Source organism: Zootermopsis nevadensis, unplaced genomic scaffold, assembly GCF_977971745.1.
Source record: "Zootermopsis nevadensis isolate Lab colony 2312 unplaced genomic scaffold, Znev_1.0 Znev_ptg000010l, whole genome shotgun sequence".
In the NCBI taxonomy this organism is placed as follows: domain Eukaryota; kingdom Metazoa; phylum Arthropoda; class Insecta; order Blattodea; family Termopsidae; genus Zootermopsis; species Zootermopsis nevadensis.
In genome coordinates, this window is record NW_028259142.1 from 13,380,054 (window position 1) to 13,400,002 (window position 19,949).

The 19,949-nt window shown below is 40.4% G+C and overlaps 2 protein-coding genes across 7 annotated transcripts in view; one reads left to right on the forward strand and one right to left on the reverse strand.

Annotated features, from left to right (window-relative positions):
• Positions 1-19,949, reverse strand: part of LOC110841493 (lysine-specific histone demethylase 1A) — a 502,755-nt gene that overhangs the window by 226,626 nt on the left and 256,180 nt on the right. The window lies entirely within an intron of this gene.
• Positions 2,358-18,520, forward strand: Tollo (Toll-like receptor Tollo). 3 transcript variants are annotated; one of them, XM_087346033.1, is made up of 2 exons: positions 2,358-2,510; positions 13,209-18,520. In XM_087346033.1, the coding sequence occupies exon 2, from the start codon at positions 13,899-13,901 to the stop codon at positions 17,823-17,825; it is 3,927 nt and encodes a 1,308-aa protein (XP_087202159.1). In that variant the 5' UTR covers positions 2,358-2,510; positions 13,209-13,898; the 3' UTR covers positions 17,826-18,520. The 3 variants fall into 3 exon arrangements, with proteins under 3 accessions (XP_087202159.1, XP_087202160.1, XP_087202161.1); XM_087346034.1 differs by lacking the exon at positions 2,358-2,510 and adding an exon at positions 3,219-3,346; XM_087346035.1 differs by lacking the exon at positions 2,358-2,510 and adding an exon at positions 8,363-8,490.

The following is a 19,949-nucleotide window of genomic DNA, read 5'->3' on the forward strand; positions in this document are numbered from 1 at the left end:
ACTCACTGCTGTTCTCTGTCCGACGCTATATAGTGTGAGATATTGAATGCGTCATTAATAAACTATAAAATGTCAAAAATGATGAAGAGGATAAAGTGGAGAAAGAAACAGACAAGGAAGATAACAAAATGAGGCATAAGGGAAGAAAGAAATAGAATAAGAGTAAGGAAATGAAACAGAAATATGATGAGGATATGAGGGCGGAGGAAGAGAAGTACTATTATTATTATTTAGTGTTCTGTCAGACGACAGGTCCATATGAACAGGATCCTTCCATCCTTTTCTCGGACTGGGACCTGTTCATATACGTTCTTGGCAGATGATCCAGAAGTGGTTTGCCATTGCCTTCTTCTGTGTGTGAATGGAGTAATTGTTGGGATGCCACGGAGAAACATAGACCACGGCCTTGCCCAACACAAGTTATAAATTCGGGCACCGCCGGGAATAGAACCCGAGACCCCAGGATTACGAGGCCAGCGTTCTAACCGCTAGACCACCGTGGCATGAAGAGAAGTACATAGGAAGAAAATGAAGAAAGAAGAATATAACAACCATTCATACGTTGCTATTTCGGCGAGCAGTCTAGAACATTTAAAACATTTGCCGTAAAGCTGTTCTTGAACCTGTTTGTAGTCGTTACGTTCTGCAGATAAATCGCTGCTGTTTTGTGTAGTTGCTACCTGACCCTTATTTTGAGTCGCTCACGCTTCGTGGTCTTGGTGAATGGCCCTTTGTACTTTTCTCTTGCTTGTACTAATTAAATTCATTCAGCTGTTCTTTTATGCCATTCGTGCTGAACAATATTTACACCTTTTAAGTCAATTGGACGCGAGCTACGCATGCGCTCTGTGTCGCAGTCATGTGCACGTTCGTGTGATGGACGCCATTCGTTGGAAATACGTGAATACACGTCATTACTATTGTTGTATTGTATTCCCTAACGTTCTCTAACTTTGTTAAGCTTATCTTCTTCTTCTTCTATCTATCTATCTATCTATCTATCTATCTATCTATCTATCTATCTATCTATTATAAAAATTTGTGATTCTTCGTTGTCGTCAATAAATTACGTCATCAACAATGTCAACTTATATTTGTTTATACTCGGCACTGTTGTGTTCCACAACAATGCCGAGCACAACACAACAATGCCGAGAAAACAAATAATGATTCACAACAAAAACTATCAAGCCAGTCGCATGATCTCTGCTCCATAAGCAGCACGTCGCATTCTTGAATATTGACTGACAGTTGGCCTAAAACATCAGGAAAGTGAAAGAAGAGGTTATAAACTATTTGAAGTATCAACTCTAACAACTCCAACAAGATAAACTGATACTCTTTCGATATATTACGATTAAGAAAGTATTATGATAAGTGACTTTTGATCGATATTAAGACGAAGACTTGCAAGGGTGGGGCTGGACGTCGAAAGTTGACTGACCAAGAACTGTTGGCCTCTGAAGAGCGACGTAGAGAACTACATCAGACCTATTTAAGAAATAAAGAAAAGCGAAAGAAGACTTACATTGATAAACGAGACCATATTAACGACACACGTAGAAAACAGACGAAGATTTGCAAGGGTGGGGTTGGACGTAGAAAGTTGACTAACCAAGAACAGTTGGCCTCTGAACAGCGACGTAATTAACTAAAACATCAGACCTACTTAACAAATAAAGAAAATGGAAGGGAGACTTATATTGATAAACTTAGAACAACTTATTCAATAAGAACAGAAGGTAAAAAAACAACCGAAGATTTGCAAAGGTGGTGTTGGACGTAGAAAGTTGACTGACCAAGAACAGTTGGCCTCTGAACAGCGATGTAAAAACTTAAATATCAGACCTATTTAACAAATAAAGAAAAGCGAAGGGAGACTAACATTTATAAAGGTAGAAAAACTTATTCAACAAGAACAGAAGAGCAGAAGAAAAACGAAGACTTGCAAGGGTGGGGTTGGACGTAGATAGTTCACTAACCAAGAACAATTGGCCTCTGAATAGCTACGTGAAATCTTAAAAATCTGATCTAACAAATAAAGAAAAGCGAAGGAAGACTTACATTGATAAATATCAATAAATTACGTCATCAACAATGCCGAGTATAAACAAATATCTGTTTACATTGTTGATGACGTCAACATTGGGCATTGTTGTGTTCCACAACAATGTCCAGTACAACACAACAATGCCGAGTAAACAAATAACGCTTCACTACCGAGCCAGTCGTTGTCTTCAACCAATTTGTCGTCAAAAAATGACGCCATCAACAATGCCAACAGATATTTGTTTACTCGGCATTGTTGTGGAACACAACAATGCCGAGTAAACAAATATAACGCTTCACAACAAAGAAATCAAAAAATATCAACCCAGTCGCATTATCACTGCTCCAGAAGGAGCACTTCGCATTCTTTAATATTGACTGACAGTTGGCCTAAAACATCAGAAAAGTGAAAGAAGACGTTATCAAGTATTTGAAGTACCAACTCCAACAACTTCAACAAGGTAAACTTATACTCATTCGATATATTACGATTACGAAAACTATTATAAAAACTGACTTTATGATCGATTTTAAGACGAAGATTTGCAGGGGCGGGGCTGGACGTAAAAAGTTGACTGACCAAGAACAGATGGCCACTGAACAGCGACGTAAAGAACTAAAACATCATAACTATTCAACAAAAAACAGAAAAAAAGAAGACTTGCAAGGGTGGGGTTGGACGTAGATAGTTGACTAAAAAGAACTGTTGGCCTCTGATCAGCGACGTAAAGAAGTAAAATATCAGATTACAGGAAGCGCTCCGAAAGGATTAGCCATCGTTGTCGACAAAAAATGACGTCATCAACAATATCACCTTATATTTGTTTATACACGGGGGTTAGTTTAGTGTCTTACTCAAGATTTTAAAACGCAACCAACCCACTTCGGGGGGTTGGTCAAGTGTTTAAACCCCCCATGGGGGGGTTAGTTTAGTTTCTTACTCAGGGGTTAAAACACTTGAATGAGACACTAAACTAACTCCCCTTCGGGACTAACCAAGGTTGGTTGCGTTTTACAAACTTGACCAACCCCCCTAGGAGCTCCGAAAATGACGTCATCAACAATGTCAACAGATATTTGTTTACTCTGCATTGTTGTGGAATACAACAATGTCGAGTGAACAAATAACGCTTCACAACAAAGAAATCAAAAAATATCAAGCCAGTCGCATTATCACTGCTCCAGAAGGAGCAATTAGCATTCTTGAATATTGACTGACAGTTTGCTTAAAACATCAGAAAAGTGTATGAAGACGTTATCAAGTATTTGAAGTATCAACTCCAACAACTTCAACAAGGTAAACTGATACTCATTCGATATATTACGATTACGAAAACTATTATGAAAACTGACTTTATGATCGATTTTAAGACGAAGATTTGCAAGGGTGGGGCTGGACGTAAGTAGTTGACTGAACAAGAACTGTTGGCGTTTTAAACATTTGATCAACCCCCCCGTCGGTCAAGTGTTTTAATCCCCATTCGGGGGGGGGGGGGGTTAGTTTAGTTTCTTACACAAGGTTGGTTGCGTTTTACAAATTTGACCAAGCCCCCCGAGGCGCTCCGAAAGGAGCGCTCTGCTCTAGTTTAATAAAGGTTATGTACAGAGTAAGTTTCTTGTTCTAAGAGTTTCGTTTAGCCATGAAATAAAAAGAACTCTGAAAAGCGTGATATACTAACTGTGATTAACTTTGTAACAAATAGATCTAATCAGCAGTGTACTGGCATCAAGACCAATGACGCTTGCAAACCACCGAACAGCTTTTGAAAAATATGTGTACTCCAGTGGAATAAGAACCTGGATAGTTCTGTCTGTAAAATTAGTGGCTATGGGATGGACGATTCAGAACACAAGTTGTTATTTTCTCTTCACAACCACTGCCTGCCAAGTCTCTTATCCATAGGTACAAGGTGATTTTTTCTTCGCAAAGTAAAGTGAAGTAAACCACACTCTATCTGGTTCCGAGGTTACAAACGCGTTGAGTTTTACCTTAACACCCCTTCAATTACGCGAGGTACGGTGCTTTATCACAGGAGTATAGCTTTCCAGTCTCAATTTCCAGGTGTTCAGTAACATGGAGCTACATCACTTTTGCACACAAGAACGTTCAATATCCGGTTGCGCACATGAAATGTCGTACCAAAGATTCGCGACCAATAACGGATAATTCAGGGGCACACAGCTTCTTGAGTCATTCAATGGACGATGTTCTACAAAACGACGGTAATTCTGATCTATGATTCGTGATATGTTTGGTCTGTACCAGAAACGTATTAAGAGAAAGGGTGTGAAATGAGTTTTGAGATTCTCACGGCGATGAATATGCAGCTGACTATTCTGTATTGATGCGCCGTGTGGTCTGGTAGCCGCTATAATTGCAACGTCTGAAACGTCTGTAAACCTCTACCAGACTACACAGCACAACAATCAAAAAGATTCCAACTACCATAAGCAGGTAATAAACTGCTACAAAGACACAGACGACAATCGATAGCTTGAAACAGATCTTGGGTCTGCAGGCAAAATGAGTAACAGTCTTCAGCCCTGGGTGGGTTGGTTTGCTGCTTGTCTCTGAAAGATTGGACAGATACGCCACCCTATTGCAACAGGCGTCAACTCGTTCTGGTCGGTTTCATTCTGCATTGTGCGGGGTCGCGGAGCTAACCTGAAGAAAGGGAAGGCAATTATTCTAGGGGAAAGTTTGAACTTCAAGAGGTTATTACCTATTTTTCCACCCAACTCGAAGGCAGGTCTAAAAGAATGTAAACAACTGAAAGGTGTTGGGTCGGAATGCAACCCTGTGGTGAGGAAACAGATGAAAGGTCTAAGGGAATGTCAAAATTCAAATTCTTCGGCAATATTTTACGTCCAAGTCACCCTTAACCAGAGGATAAGCTTGAATTACAGATAAAAAATCCAGTAAACCGATTTGCACCAAACTTGGAATGTTTATCCTTGAAATCAGAAGAGATTTGAGAAAGGTAAAACCTCCCGAAAAGTGTTCTGCGTTGGAAACCCTGTGAGGGTGGTTTCTGCATCCTGAAAACTAAGCACGACAGAAGAACTTCGCCAAGATCGAAGTTGTTCTTTTCGATGAGGAGACTACAGAAGCTAAGCTCACAAGCCCAACAACTGTCCTGGTTTCGAGTCACGATGATGATGCGTTTAGGGACATTTTTTCTTTGTGATATTCCATTATACACATCGAATGATCAGGCTTATGATAAGGTTTCAGTAACAGACTGATAAGAAATGTATGCATTTGGAGAAATACCCCACAGTAACACTGTAAACTCTCTAAAAGTGTACATACATCGTCATAACTTCAGTTAAGCGTAAGTTAATTATAAGAACGGACGTTTTTGCCGTCGGCCAATATATTCCAACTATCCGGGCCGTGTCCAATGGCGAAATGAAATTTTTCCACGTGGATAGATATTACACTGAAACAGCCAGCATATTCTGTCTGGCGGATTGCTTGGGAAGTTTCATAAATTAAACAAAGAGAATTCCAGCTGTGAAAATAACCACGTTGTTAAGTCTACTTGTAACACAGAGTCTTCCATGCAGTAACACAACGGTCACGCCTCTCCTTGACCAAATACTTCGTTAGTTTAAGCCCAACCCTTCCACAAGTCTGCTACTGTTGATGCTGTCTACAAGAGAAATACCTGTTCTTACAAATGTCCACAGTCCATGAACCCAGTTTGGTCATCGAGGAAAGCGTAAACCAACACATAGACAAACAAGACTTCCGTAGATGTAACTACTGAAATCCCTGGTGCAGTGTCCTCGTGAATCTGATGGTACTTACGTTGGTATTTTATGGAACCCGAAGGTGTGTGCCTTGTTCACAACAATCCGCCTCTGGACCCTATCCTGAGCCAGACGAATCCAGTACACACTTTCACATCCCAGTTATGATCCATTTTAATATTATCAACATATCAATGTCCAGGTTTCAAAAATGTTCTCTTCCTTCAGGCGCTCCGACTAAAATTTTGTATTAATTGCTCATCTCCATTCGGTCTACGCATCCAGTCGATGTCATCAGCCTTGATTTGATCCCATGAAATCCTTCGTAAAGTTACTAAATTTTCTCCAGCTTCTCTATTAGGTCCAAATATTCTCACCAACATCCTGTTCCCGAACACATTTAATCTACGTACTCCCCCCCCAGGAAGAGATATCACGTTTCACAATCATCTAAAACAACCAGTAACATTGTCTTAATATTTTAATACAGATTTCAGACAGACGCCAATAATACACAATAAAACGAAGTGAGTGGTAAAAAGTAGACTTTGTATTAATTATCGGTATCATTATCCGAGGGTGTGGCAACGTATTTCTCGTGACAATTACATGAATGCGTCGAGATTTTACTGTCGCTCCCATTAATTATACGCACTAAAACAGGTTTACCTTAACAAATTTTGTAATTTAATATTACGAATCAGTTGTGATTTGAACCCCCGCTTCGTATTAAACCGTGCTATGGGCAAAGTCGTTAAATAAACCATAAAGAAGATAAGACACTAGAAGTGGCGTACGTCTGTGTGACAGTACCTCAAGACTGCTTTTGTTCCGCAGTTCATATATCCGGCAGGAGCTAAGAAGCAGCGTCTCGCCGCTGTCCTACCATTCAGGGCGACAGTGACAGATTTGTGTGCACCAGTTACATTTTAACGAAGTTACTACTGCAGTGTATCGTTTTTATACCTTGCGAGCGAACGAATAAGGCGACAAACGAGAAATGATACGTAGGGAGATGAGTGTAAACTGGTGGCTTATAACGTAACTGAGGGAAGGGTTTTCTTTTGGCCTAGAGCACCCTTCTCTGTCTCCTTCAAATGAAAGACAAATAGCGAACTAGAGTTCACATCCATTGTCTCGCACAACTAAAAAGACCTCACACATTACATATTGCTCATTCTCAAAATGAGAAAAATATTCGCTTATTTTCATATGAACGTTGGATCCGGTGAAATGGGTACAATCGATAGGGTAATGAGAGATGCACACAAAATGTTGATCGGGCAATATTTTATGATAGCATATGCGAGGAGTACATGGGAAGAAATATCAGAACGGATTTTAGAGAAACGGGGTTTAAGATGGTTCAACTTAAGTCAAGTTCAAGTTAATGTTCAACTGTGGAACTTTGTGAACACTGCAGTCAATAACTTCCGGCTTTCTTAAAACAGAGCATTTCTTAATAAGTCTATGTAAATATCTTGTTTTCAAGTTTCCTGTATTACCAAGGACATTATTTTTGGTAACGAGTAACTGGCAGAAGTTAATATGCCCTAATTTATAGCAGGCTTTTCATCTTCTTTCACGCTCAAGATATTTTTCATAACATTTTCTTGATAACATCTATTTCACAAAATATATATATAACGAACTGTAAGCCAATTTCTTACAAAATGTCACTTAGGCCTGTTACGAACTATTTTAAATTTATCCCAAAACTCCAAAAAACCTCACACCAAGGTACCAAGGTACCAGAGGGCAGTCCATGCTCTACTCCATTACGTTGTCAATACTGGCATGACATTTCACAGATGCCTCTGAAGCGATTAAGAAAAATGATATTTATAAGACAGAATCAGAGGTTTTCATGGCGGTGAAAATTTCTTCTACGGTCTTCTTGTTGTTCGACTTCATGATCTGTCCTGAAGACTGAACCGGCATTTTCCTCCGATACGTTGGTAATAACTCATATAAGTACACGGCAGACCACAATAGACAAGCATAGAACACATTGTTTGATCACTCAGAGATGAAACAAATACACAGACACAATACGTGCGTGTAATTCACACTAGGTTCTAACAGCAAATTGAATATATTTATTTTCTGGAAGCAATGTTTTTAGAAAGACAATTTCCGAGAGAAAATTATAGATATTATCATCATTCACACAAGTCAAGATTATTAGGGTTGACAATCATTTTTTGGGGGAGATGACATGCCATAAACTTCATTTAGGTAAAAATGGCAGCAATTAATCAATTCGGCCACGTAAGATCCATTCCACCACGATCATGCCGAACTCTGTTCATTAATGGCTAAAAGGAGACAAAAATATGCCACTAATAAGTTGACAATTTTCATATCAACCGTTAATAAAAGAAACACTGCTTCAAAACTCTAATCGGAATAACTATGGGGCGGACATGTCAAACAGGCAGCGATAGGACGCTCACAATTATTGGCAGACAGCTCGGATGATTCACCCACAACACGTCACACGCATGTCCGTTTCTCTCAGTATGAAATAAGCTCGTCCAGAAAACAATCGCAATGCAGTGCAGTGCACTTACAGTGGTTCCGTGTGTTAATATATTCGAACACTGTGAGAAGTAGCATGTTACAACATTCATAAAAATCTTTCAACGGGATCGTTCAAAGGAAAAGCTGACAGTTAATCAGACGGTAAAGAACTTCCTTAGTATCTGACAAGAAACTTTATACTGTGCTTGCAAATGCCTGAAATCTATCTTACCATGAGCCAGTTTAATCTAGTCTACACCTTTCGGCCTGGACCGAACATCCCGAATATGCATTTTATTTTGAACACACAATTTCGAAATTAGACTGAAGGTGTTGAGTAAGATCGATTCGGGATTTCTGATCAAAAACCTGCAAATTCGCTATTAGCTACGTACAATTATCACTGCTCACTCCAAATCTGTTGTGTATTTAGCAGGAAACCACAAGTATTTCCTGAGATTCTAAACTCTTACGTCACTTTTAATCTTTCCAGGAAATTATTTTATCATTATATTTAACACACTAACTGAGAACCTTCTTACGAAACCAAACATCCAACTATGAATGTGAGCAGTCAATTAAAAGTAGCATTAAAAATTATTTTTAATTTAAATTACAAGAGACAGATATGGAATTCTTCGTTATTTTTGTAATAGAACACTTTGTAATTAGAATCTGCAACAGTTACAACATCAAAGTTCAGGTTTGAGTTGTACTTAGTAAATTAACCAACAAATCATTAACACGACAGCACAATTGCGTAAACAGATTATTGTAGTCCGCTAAGACACACTATGTTACTTGTACATAGAATTATCTGTTATTTCTAGAGAAAGCAAAGAAATTAAAGTCAACTATAGTTAATTCAGCATGAGCCTTTCTCCATTTGCTGCTATTTCGTTTTAATTGTCTTTCGAGTTGTGATTATACTGACAGCATAAAGCGAAGAGTAAAGATCTGTCATCCTATTTTTGTGGTCAAAGGTAAATAATTATTAAGACTTTGGGTAAAATGTCAGTTGAGATAATGACAACATAATGAGCTTGAGTGTTGACGAATAATCAGCAGTGGTAAAACTGCGTGACTTCATACATACAAATAATTTTCACCTTTTAACCCTTTCAATTGCGATATAGTACAAAGTCATCTGATCTTTAAACCCATAAACACACTCCTCTACACTGAATGTCATGTTATGCATGCGTATTCGCAGAGTTTTTGCCTGTCGGGAGATGGCAGCACCACAAAAACAGAAAAATCTTGTAAATTTCATATTCATGATCGTCTTTAACACTAAGTTATTGAAATTTTAATGGGTTTACAAATAAAATGACCACACTGTACTTTGGAATATATGATTTACGTTGGTGAAAATTTGTTGCAGACAACAGTGCAAAGGCGAAATTGCATGAAAGGCTGTAAATTGAACACAAATCGAAAGTACAATCGAGAGACGCAAACACTCCAGAGAGAAGTGTTTGTATGTAAGGCCAGCACGGTATTAGTATTCTGTCAGCACAGGGCTACTTGGCTCACGTCTTGGTATCTGGAAGCCTTCGTGTTCAAGTGCAACCCAGACCGGTAATAGTGAAAAAATTCCAGTCTCCGAAAATAGCCTTACAGGGCTTTACAAACTGTGGACCAAGTCTGTGTTTATTAACGTAATAATCGTTAAGATTTTTAACTTGATATTCGATACTGCAAAAATATAAACGCATATGTCATAGAAGATTTATATAAAACATTATTTAATATGAAATTGAGAACAGTTAGAAGATGGTGTTAGGTTTGCACATACCATGACCGACAGACCTACACTTTAGTCTAAATATTTTTTAAGCTATGCCATACACGTGAAGTATCGAAGTCTGAACCTCAGGTTTTGGGTACCAAAATATCACGAAATAAGCTCTCTCGCAATGTGTGGAACCACAGCATTCTTACAAAAGCTTTATCTTTTAAAAGAAAATTCAACATATCAACAGATCGACTTACGGCACAATGTACAAACACAAATAAAGGAATGAGCACACAGTAAATTTGAATCGAGTTTTTTTTTTAAGAAGATAATTTAGAACAATCTGGAACATAAGAGAAGAAAGAAAGAAAGAAATAAAAAATAAATAATACACTGGTATAATACAGAGTGTTTCCTCTGTGTGTAGAAACTTCTCACGATTTCAGTTGCAAATAACCGATTGTGAAGGTTATGACATCCTGACAAATCAGGTCTCTTGCAGTGTCCGTTTCACATGCGAGCCTAAAACCTTATATCACAGAGGTTATTATATGTATTTAATTCAATATTCTATATCTGTGCATTTATCCATGTAATAAATTTATATATTTCGTACGAAAGAGTTAATATTTCCTTAAACACGGTTAAACCAACTGACTCTGTAATAGAGACGCAATGTGTTTTCTTTGAGGTACGAACTAAATTTTTAAATAGCTTTTCATTTATACAACCCTTCTTTTTCGTGCAGCCAAAAGCCTACACCGTTCAATCCACGAAACTTTTAGTTTTGAGCAAAATCTAGGGGAAAGGATATATTTTGCCTCATACTTAGCAGGAACATTTCTTTAGTGGCTGAGTGACTGTTGGCTTCTCAGGAAGGAGTAAGTACCCGCACCAGCTCATATATTCCAAGGGAACAGAGAACTGAATGCCAGTGTTCCACCAGATCAAAGTGCCTTCACGGCAGTAACACCCGTATAGTAGCCTGCTTCATGCATATGAGAACGGGCATTCTTATTATACTAGTGTGACAAAATTTTTATTTATGTATTGCACTGACCGCGGGAGGGAAAGAAGAATATTTATTCAGAATACTTTATAAACGCCGGTCGCTGCATCTCTTTCATGAAGAAGCGAGAGAATAAAGTATAAGAATAGGAAGTTCAGAAACGGTATTTGACGTTTTGAAAACCACGAAATCATCGTCTTTGTGTTAAACTCCTCCCCTTAGTTTTCCCACTGAGCGGGACGCAGTAATTCCTGGACCTGTCAGTTCGGACAATATTTTCTGTAACGGCAAGTAGAAAGTGTGTGTGTGTGTTCAACAGGTCAAACCGTGGCTATATACATTTCCATCTCGTTTTTTTTTCCTTTCAAAGAATGTGTTTACAGTATCTATAATAACACAAAAAATAACAGAAAACTGTTCTTTGTTGGGCAAGAGAATACTGATGTTCGAGGGCTGTTACAGCTTGTCTTACCATTCGAACTGATCTGTGAACACAAATGTTGTTCACCTAATAACGTAATTGAATTTGTCAAAAACAGTGCAGATAAAGACGCGACATTTTACGACAACAAAAAAGCAGAACAAAGTAAGTAATTTGTATCTCCGTCATCTTCCAGTCAATCAATTGATCAGTCACATAATTAATCATGGAAATAATACATCATCCTACTAATCATCTACATAAGACAATTAATAATATTGCGGCCAATGATTGGAATCATGTCCTCCTCTCCCAAACAAACTACCTTCATCGATAAGCAACGACTAACAAAACACGTGTATGATTTCTTTAATTATCGCATTTACTCGATTTTAAGACACCGTCGACTGTAAGTTTTCAGAAAAAATACAAGCATATTACATAAGAAGTTAACAATATTCAAACACAATACTTCTTTGCAAAAATGCTTTTAGGATCTTCTTCGTGTGTGTTCACTGTCCCATGACTAGTGTCACAGACATGGAGATTTTCCTTGCGCTTTAGTAATACGATATAATTTTTCAACACCGATTCTTAAGACACCATTAAATGTAAGATGCACCCCGATTTAAGAAATTTTAAAGTACGAAGTAAAGCGAATCTTAAAATTCAGAATAAAACAGTTATTCAAAACAGTTGTCTCGACTTCAAAACATTTTAACCAAAAAATTAACACCATCGAGCAAAGTCCTTCTTGACAAGCTAGTACAGAAATTCACTACCTTGTATGGAACCAGAGTGTTCATTACATTCTTCACAAAAGCCCGCCACCGGTCGTTACTCTGAGCAACATGAATCTAATACAACCTCCATCCGATTTCCCTATTTAATATTATCCCCCATCTACGCCCCTATATTACAAGTGGCCTCTTCCCTCCAGGCTTCCCAGCCTATACTTTGTTCATATTTCTAATTTCTTCATGCGTTCTACATACCCCGTACATCTCATTCTCCTTGACTTGATCCTAACAATATTTGGTAAAGAGTAAAAGATTATGAGGTTCATAACTCTTTAATTAGCACCCCGTTCTTAAGCAGCCTTAAAATACGTACTTTCCTTAATGTGAAAGGCCAAGTTTCGCACCCATACAAAACAACAGGTAAAATTACACTTTTGTATGGTTTAATCTTCACGTTTTAGACAGCTGACGGGAAAACAAAAGACTTCGAGATTCACGGGAGCACGGCTTCCCCGAATTTAATCTGCCCCTACGTTCTTCGTGAATGCAGTTCTGATTTGCTGCCGTTGTTCACAGTTTTAAAGGAACAAACTTAATTCGCTCCACAAGCACGCCCGACAATGTTAATCATGTATTGTCACAGTTCTCCTCCTTGTTACATGCTGGACGAACCTCGACATCAGCTATAAAAAGAAAGGGTTTAGAAGCTACAGTTCATTAGTTCAAACGTTACAAAACTAATGAACCCAACATAACTCTTAACCTCATTAACTTGTTGGAATTAAAGACTGCTGAATACGATGTCTAACAAAATAACAAGATAAATATAACGCCTCAGCTAAAACAAACAATGGGCATGAAGCAGTAGTGCTATTAGTGCTATTACGATTCGTTTCAGGTGGGTGGAACCTCTGAAGGCTCCTTTAATTTGCTAGGCTACAGAATGAATGCTAATTCCGTGTCTTCTTACAGTACGTCTATAAGGCAGTGAGGTTGACCCGCAGGCCCCGAGGCTGTTGCTGCAGTCATAGCCGCTGGTCGCTTCTGAGTGGGTGTCAAACTCTCGCACCGTGACCTTCCATATCGCAGGAATGAGACTGCAACAGCAACCACACGAACACAGCAACCACACGAACACAGCAACACCGAACAAGAAACTGACTCGAACGCCACCTGGGTGATGGCTCTGGAACCAAACTCGCCTACCTTCTTTTTACCTGAGTTCTTTACTGGTTGCCCTGAAGGGGAGTGAGGTTGGAATTGCTTGTTGCTTGGTTGGTTAGCGACGAGGCCATGGTCAAAGCAGACTCGGCTAGTCCAGTCCAGTGATCCGAGCTGCTAGGAGCTTGTCGTTGTTGCAGTCTGAGAGTGAACGCGAGGCAGCGCATAGTGTGTTGTTGTTAATGGGCAATGACAGAACTGAATTCGTTGTACGATAAGTGACGAGCTCTTAATGTGGCGCGGGTACAGTTACAGAGTCCAACACCGGTGCTGTCAGATTTAATGAGTGAGTTGAGTGGTGGTTCGTGAGTACGCGCGCCCATGGAGCCCCAACTTCATCCGCGGCTAGTTCTCGTGACGTACGTGTTAATGCAGTGAAACCCGGCAGAAATAGTGAAAGATGGTACGCGAGTGGTAATTACAAAGATCGTTGAGGAAATAATGGTAGATAGTAATTATGCGAACAGGCGGTTATCACGTACATTAACATTTTCATTCACAATGCAGGTCAGCCCAGTGGTTTTTACGGTGCTGCTAGGAGCCATCTTTGGCGTTCTATCGGCGTCGCTCAGTAAGGCACTGAGATACCAGGCGCCTGACGAGTGCAAGTGGGTGGTGCTTAATGCGAACGGCGGCGGTGGTGAATTCTCGAGAGCGGGTGGTAGTGACGGGAGCAGCTTCGACGAAGACGTTGCTCTCGTTTGTCGATTACGAACAATTAACAGTGAACTGGAGAACACAAATTTTAGCGTGATACAGCCCCAGCACACGGTGCGCCTAAGGCTTGAGTGCAGTGACATCTTGTTCTTCCAGAGTTCACTCAGCTCCGGGAGTTTCAGGCCTCTTGTGGAACTAAGGGATCTTGCCATCGAGTACTGCAAGATCGGAAACCTCTCGGCAGGGGCGTTTCGAGGCCTCCGGGAACTTCGCAATCTCACGGTGCGTACACATAACACGGACTGGTCTGCGATGACACTTGAAGTGGATCCTGAAGCCTTTACCGAAGAACTGGGACTTCTAGAGCGTCTAGATCTAGGTGAAAATAACATGTGGAGTGTTCCTGACGGCGTGTTCTGCCCGCTCCACAGTCTAGAAACACTTAATCTTACCAGAAACAGACTTCGCGACGTGACTGGGTTTCGGTTCGGCGGATTAGTTTCTTCAAACCTTAATCCCTCAGAGCGCTGTGGTGGTAACCTGAAAAATCTCGACCTCTCCAATAACAGTATCGATTCCCTTCCTCCTGCAGCGTTTTCTGGCCTATCGCGACTACAGAAGTTAAACCTACAGGGAAATGGAGTATCGTTCCTTGCCGACAGGGCTCTGGAAGGGCTGGTCTCTCTCACTATCATCCGTCTTGCAGACAATAAACTAGGCAGTCTCCCGCCCGAATTATTTGCAGATACTCGTGACATAAAGGAAGTCTACCTACAAAACAATTCCATCAATGTCTTGGCGCCTGGGTTGTTCAACGACTTGACACAGCTACTTGTATTGGATTTGTCACAAAATGAACTGACAGCCGAATGGGTGAATACTGCCACGTTAACAGGCTTGGTGCGCCTTGTTGTGCTTGATCTGTCACACAATCGCATAGCCAAGTTGGAGCCAGCTGTGTTCCGGGATCTATATAGCCTCCAGATATTGCGACTGGAAGATAACGTCATAGAAACTGTGCCAGAAAACACATTCTCTTCATTATACAACCTCCACACTTTAATCCTTTCCAACAATAAATTAGCCGTAATCGACAGTTACACTTTCAATGGCTTGTACGTTCTCAGTCTCCTATCATTAGACAACAATCTAATCCAGTCAATCCATCCAGAGGCATTAAAAAACTCGTCCAGTCTTCAGGATTTCCATTTGAATGGCAACAAATTGTTTGAAGTTCCTACAGTACTGAACGACGTGCCTCTTCTCAAGACACTTGACCTCGGAGAGAATCACATCGCAAACATTGCCAACTCCAGCTTCGGCTCGATGCAACACATGTACGGCCTTCGCTTGACCGAAAATAACATCGGCAACATCACCAAAGGCACATTTGAAAAAATGTCTGCCCTTAAAATCCTGAATCTTTCTCGCAATAAAATACAGAAAGTTGAACCAGGTGCCTTTGATGCCAATGTCAATCTTCAGGCAATTCGACTGGACGGCAACCAGCTCACCGACATCGACTCGCTCTTTACGAAGCTGCCCAGTCTCATCTGGCTCAACATATCTGACAACCAGCTCGAATGGTTCGACTACGCTTTGATTCCTACGGGCCTGCAGTGGCTGGACATCCACGCAAATCGCATCGCTGAGCTTGGCAATTACTTCGAGATAGAGAGCCAACTTCATCTGAGCACATTTGACGCGAGCTCTAACAAGCTGACGGAAATCACTGGAAGCGCCATTCCCGACAGCGTGGAGATGCTGTTCCTCAACGACAACCTCATTTCAAAAGTACAGTCCTACACATTCTTTAAGAAACCCAACCTCACCCGTGTTGACCTCTTCGGCAACAAAATAACCAGTCTAAATCCTAACTCCCTTCGCATATCAGCTGTTCCTCCACTTCGAGGTCTGCCGGAGTTCTACATCGGTGGCAACCCCTATCAGTGCGACTGCACCATGGACTGGCTGCAGAGGATTAACATGGAGAATCGAGCAAGGAACCAGCCACGCCTGATGGACCTGGAGAGCATATACTGTAAGCTTCTATACAACCGCGGGCGCACGTACATCCCCCTTGTGGAAGCCGCGCCAAATCAGTTCCTATGTCGCTACGATTTTCACTGCTTCGCCCTGTGCCACTGCTGCGACTTCGACGCCTGTGACTGCGAGATGACGTGCCCCACTAATTGCACGTGTTACCACGATCAGTCATGGTCTGCTAATGTGGTGGACTGTGCAGGGGCCGGCTACATCGATCGTCTTCCTGATCAAATTCCTATGGACGCCACGCAGCTGTACTTGGACGGCAATGATATCAGAGCAATAGGCAGTCACGCCTTTATTGGAAGACGGCGGCTCAAAGTTCTCTTCATGAATGCGTCAAATATAGAAATAATACACAATAGGACATTCAATGGACTGAAAGAACTCGAGTTGTTGCATGTAGAGGACAACAGAATCCGCGAGTTAAAGGGTTATGAGTTCGAAGGCCTAGAGAGCCTACGAGAACTGTACCTACAACGAAACAAAATCACATCCATCCATAATTCGACATTCATGCCTATGAGAGAGCTTAGGGTACTACGGCTGGACCATAATCGCATCAAACACTTTTCTGTTTGGCAACTGTCATCCGACCTCAACGATATTCGCCTGTCCGCTAATCCGTGGTCGTGTGAGTGCGAGTTCACGGACAGGTTCCGGGAATGGATACAGCACGCCGGCGAAACTATCGGAGACCTGTCTTCGCTTCGCTGCGTCTACAACAACAATAATGGAACGGAACCCGAGGACGGCGAAGACATGGAGGAAGGCGAAGTGGAGGACGGGTATTTCTTGATCTCGGACAAGAACTCCACATGCTTCGGTGCCATAGACAACGCCATCAATGGCAACTACACCTCTACCAAGACAATCATCCAGAGCCAGGCCATTCAGGATTACCTTCCCCTCCTCATTGCTACCTTGTGCGCGTTTCTTATTGTTATTGCCACCACTTTAGCCGTATTCATTTTCCGGCAAGAAATGAGAGTTTGGTTCCACTCTCGGTTCGGTATTCGGCTCTTCTATCGCAGAAACGATATCGACCGTGATGACCGTGACAAGTTATTTGACGCGTTCGTTAGTTACAGCTCCAAGGATGAGGCATTCGTCGCCGAGGAGCTGGCGCCCATCCTAGAACACGGCGATCCACCGTACAAACTGTGCCTCCACTACCGCGACTTCCCCGTCGGAGCGTTTATCGCTGACACTATCGTACAGGCCGTGGAATCGTCCCGGCGGACAATCATGGTTCTCTCAGAGAACTTCATCAAATCTGAGTGGTGCCGGTTCGAGTTCAAATCTGCGCATCACCAAGTGTTGCGAGACCGAAGACGAAGGCTTATCCTCGTCCTCCTCGGAGAAGTGCCGCAGAAAGACCTGGACCCCGACATCCGGCTGTACCTGAAGACGAACACGTACCTCCAGTGGGGAGACAAACTATTCTGGGAGAAACTGCGATTCGCTCTGCCAGACGTCCCGAACAACCAGAGAACTCGCAATGCAACGCGTAATAGTAACAACACGAACAACAGCAACCACCATCACGTGGTGCATCATCACGTCCACCGTCACAACAACCACAACCACAGCCACCCGAACAACACGTCCGGTGCGTCTAACACGACGAACACGACGCCCAGATCCGTCGCCATCCACATATGAGTGTGATGCTGTGTAGTGGTGCTTGGTGCCAAACCATAAATGCTAGTGATTTCCAGATCAAATTATTGCATCATACTCTTGTGTGTAAATATGTTACAAAGTGTAATTTAGTGATCCGTTTCAACTTGTGTATATCTGTTGTGACATCCAAAGCGGTGACTGTGTTTTTTTTTATAAATACGATAACCACGCAGATCAAAACAAATGCAGGTATATAAACACCGCCCATCAAAATACTACAACTGTGTATAATAATTCGGAACAATGTGCTGTGAGCGAAATAATTTATTTTACTTTATTTTCTTCTCTTTCTTATTCTATCCAAGAAGTTTATTACAAACATTGCTTTATGGTGCTATTCGGCTTCCACATTTCATCAGTCGCCCGCTACGAGTGTAAGGTAAAAGAATTTTCTTGTCTTATACTGGTACGTAACACTGCAGCATATTTGGTAACAAAGAAATGCTTTCTCGATGTTACTTCTATTTCTGTATTCTCAATATTTACTCGTGTTTTGAGGTGAACGATGAACAGTGAACAGTAGCATAATCGTTTATGATTTTGTTGTACTTATAAAGACGCTGATTTACGAACTGGCACACAGCAGACGTGTGACATGAAATTTATTGTAAATACAAAGTGCCTTGCTATTGTGGGATTAAAGCGGCTAATAAAATCCCCTCATTATTATGAAACTTGTGTTAATTTTATATTAGAAATCAGGTAGTAAAATTTCCTCAAACACATCCTAACTCTTCCTGAGATATATTCCATATATAATTAAGCATTCCAACATATTACTTAAATAATATTGTGCTTAATACCTTTAGCACACTTAATTTAAAAAACAATCAGTTTCTTCCTCGAAACATTTTTCAATTATAAAATACCATCGTCAGGTCATATTCATAATATAATGTGCAAACCACGAACTTCAAATTAAAATTAAATTAAAACCAACATTAAATTTAAAATGAAATCGCATGGGGCTATTTATTTGGTGAGTAGGCTCACGTGTTACTTGCAAAACAATTTATGTAACGGGTGGCCTTATTCGTCCATATAAATAGCCCCATGCGATTTCATTTTAAATTTAATGTTGGTTTTGATTAAATTTTAAATTTCTATTTTAAGAACTTAGTTCGCACATACGTTTTCAAATTGGTCTGAAGATGGTATTTTAATTTCGAAACATGCTGTCACCAATAAAGAGACTGCTTTAAGATTTTAATCAAGTGTGTTGAATGTAATAATCATAATATTTTATACGTTTTCCATTAAAAGGTAACAAGTGTTTAGGGAGTTGATGCTTATTTCAAACGTGGAACTGTTTCGTATTTCATAACAAATGGGCCTATAGCATGTGCTCTGCATCTCTGTCCATTTTGAACGAATTGCGATTTGCTATTGAATGCACCATAAATATGTGGACGACAGTAGTTGTAGGTTATATCAACGTATAACGCGTGACAAGAAATATCTGAATGAATCGACGTGTTTTCATAGACACATTAGATTTCCCTATGCAGAAGTGCTGAACAAATTCTTGTAACTTTTACAACGGTGGCGAATGTATTTGATACAATGTTTCTCAACTTGTGAGACCTGACGTTTCGAATTCAAAGGCTATCCTTTTTCTACGCTTTTTAACAATATTTACAAAATGTGAACAGCGGCGAGATCTTCTTCAGGCTTGTTCTATGCAGCTCATCGGTATGTATTGGTGTCCAGTTATTAAAGTTTTATTAACGTTTGTGTAATATTACAGGCACAATTTTATTGTGATCTGCCAGAAATTCTTCCTATTGTCTCTTTATTGTGTTAATCCGTTCTAAAATTTCACAAATGTGTTAGGCTCACTTGTGTTTATTTTAATATTTCGTCAATCTCGTAATTTTATCACTGATTTTTAAAACTGCTAATAATTTTAGTAAAATATTATGTTTTCACGGCGGTGAGTCTAAAGATGGCTGTCTTCTGGGTTGTTGCGCTGTGTGGTCTGGTAATCCATCTTCTACTATTAATTTTGTCACGTTTTTCTATCGAACGTAATTGATTTCCAGATCAAATTATTGCATCATACTGTTGTGTTTAAATATGGTACAAAGTGTTATTTAGTGATCC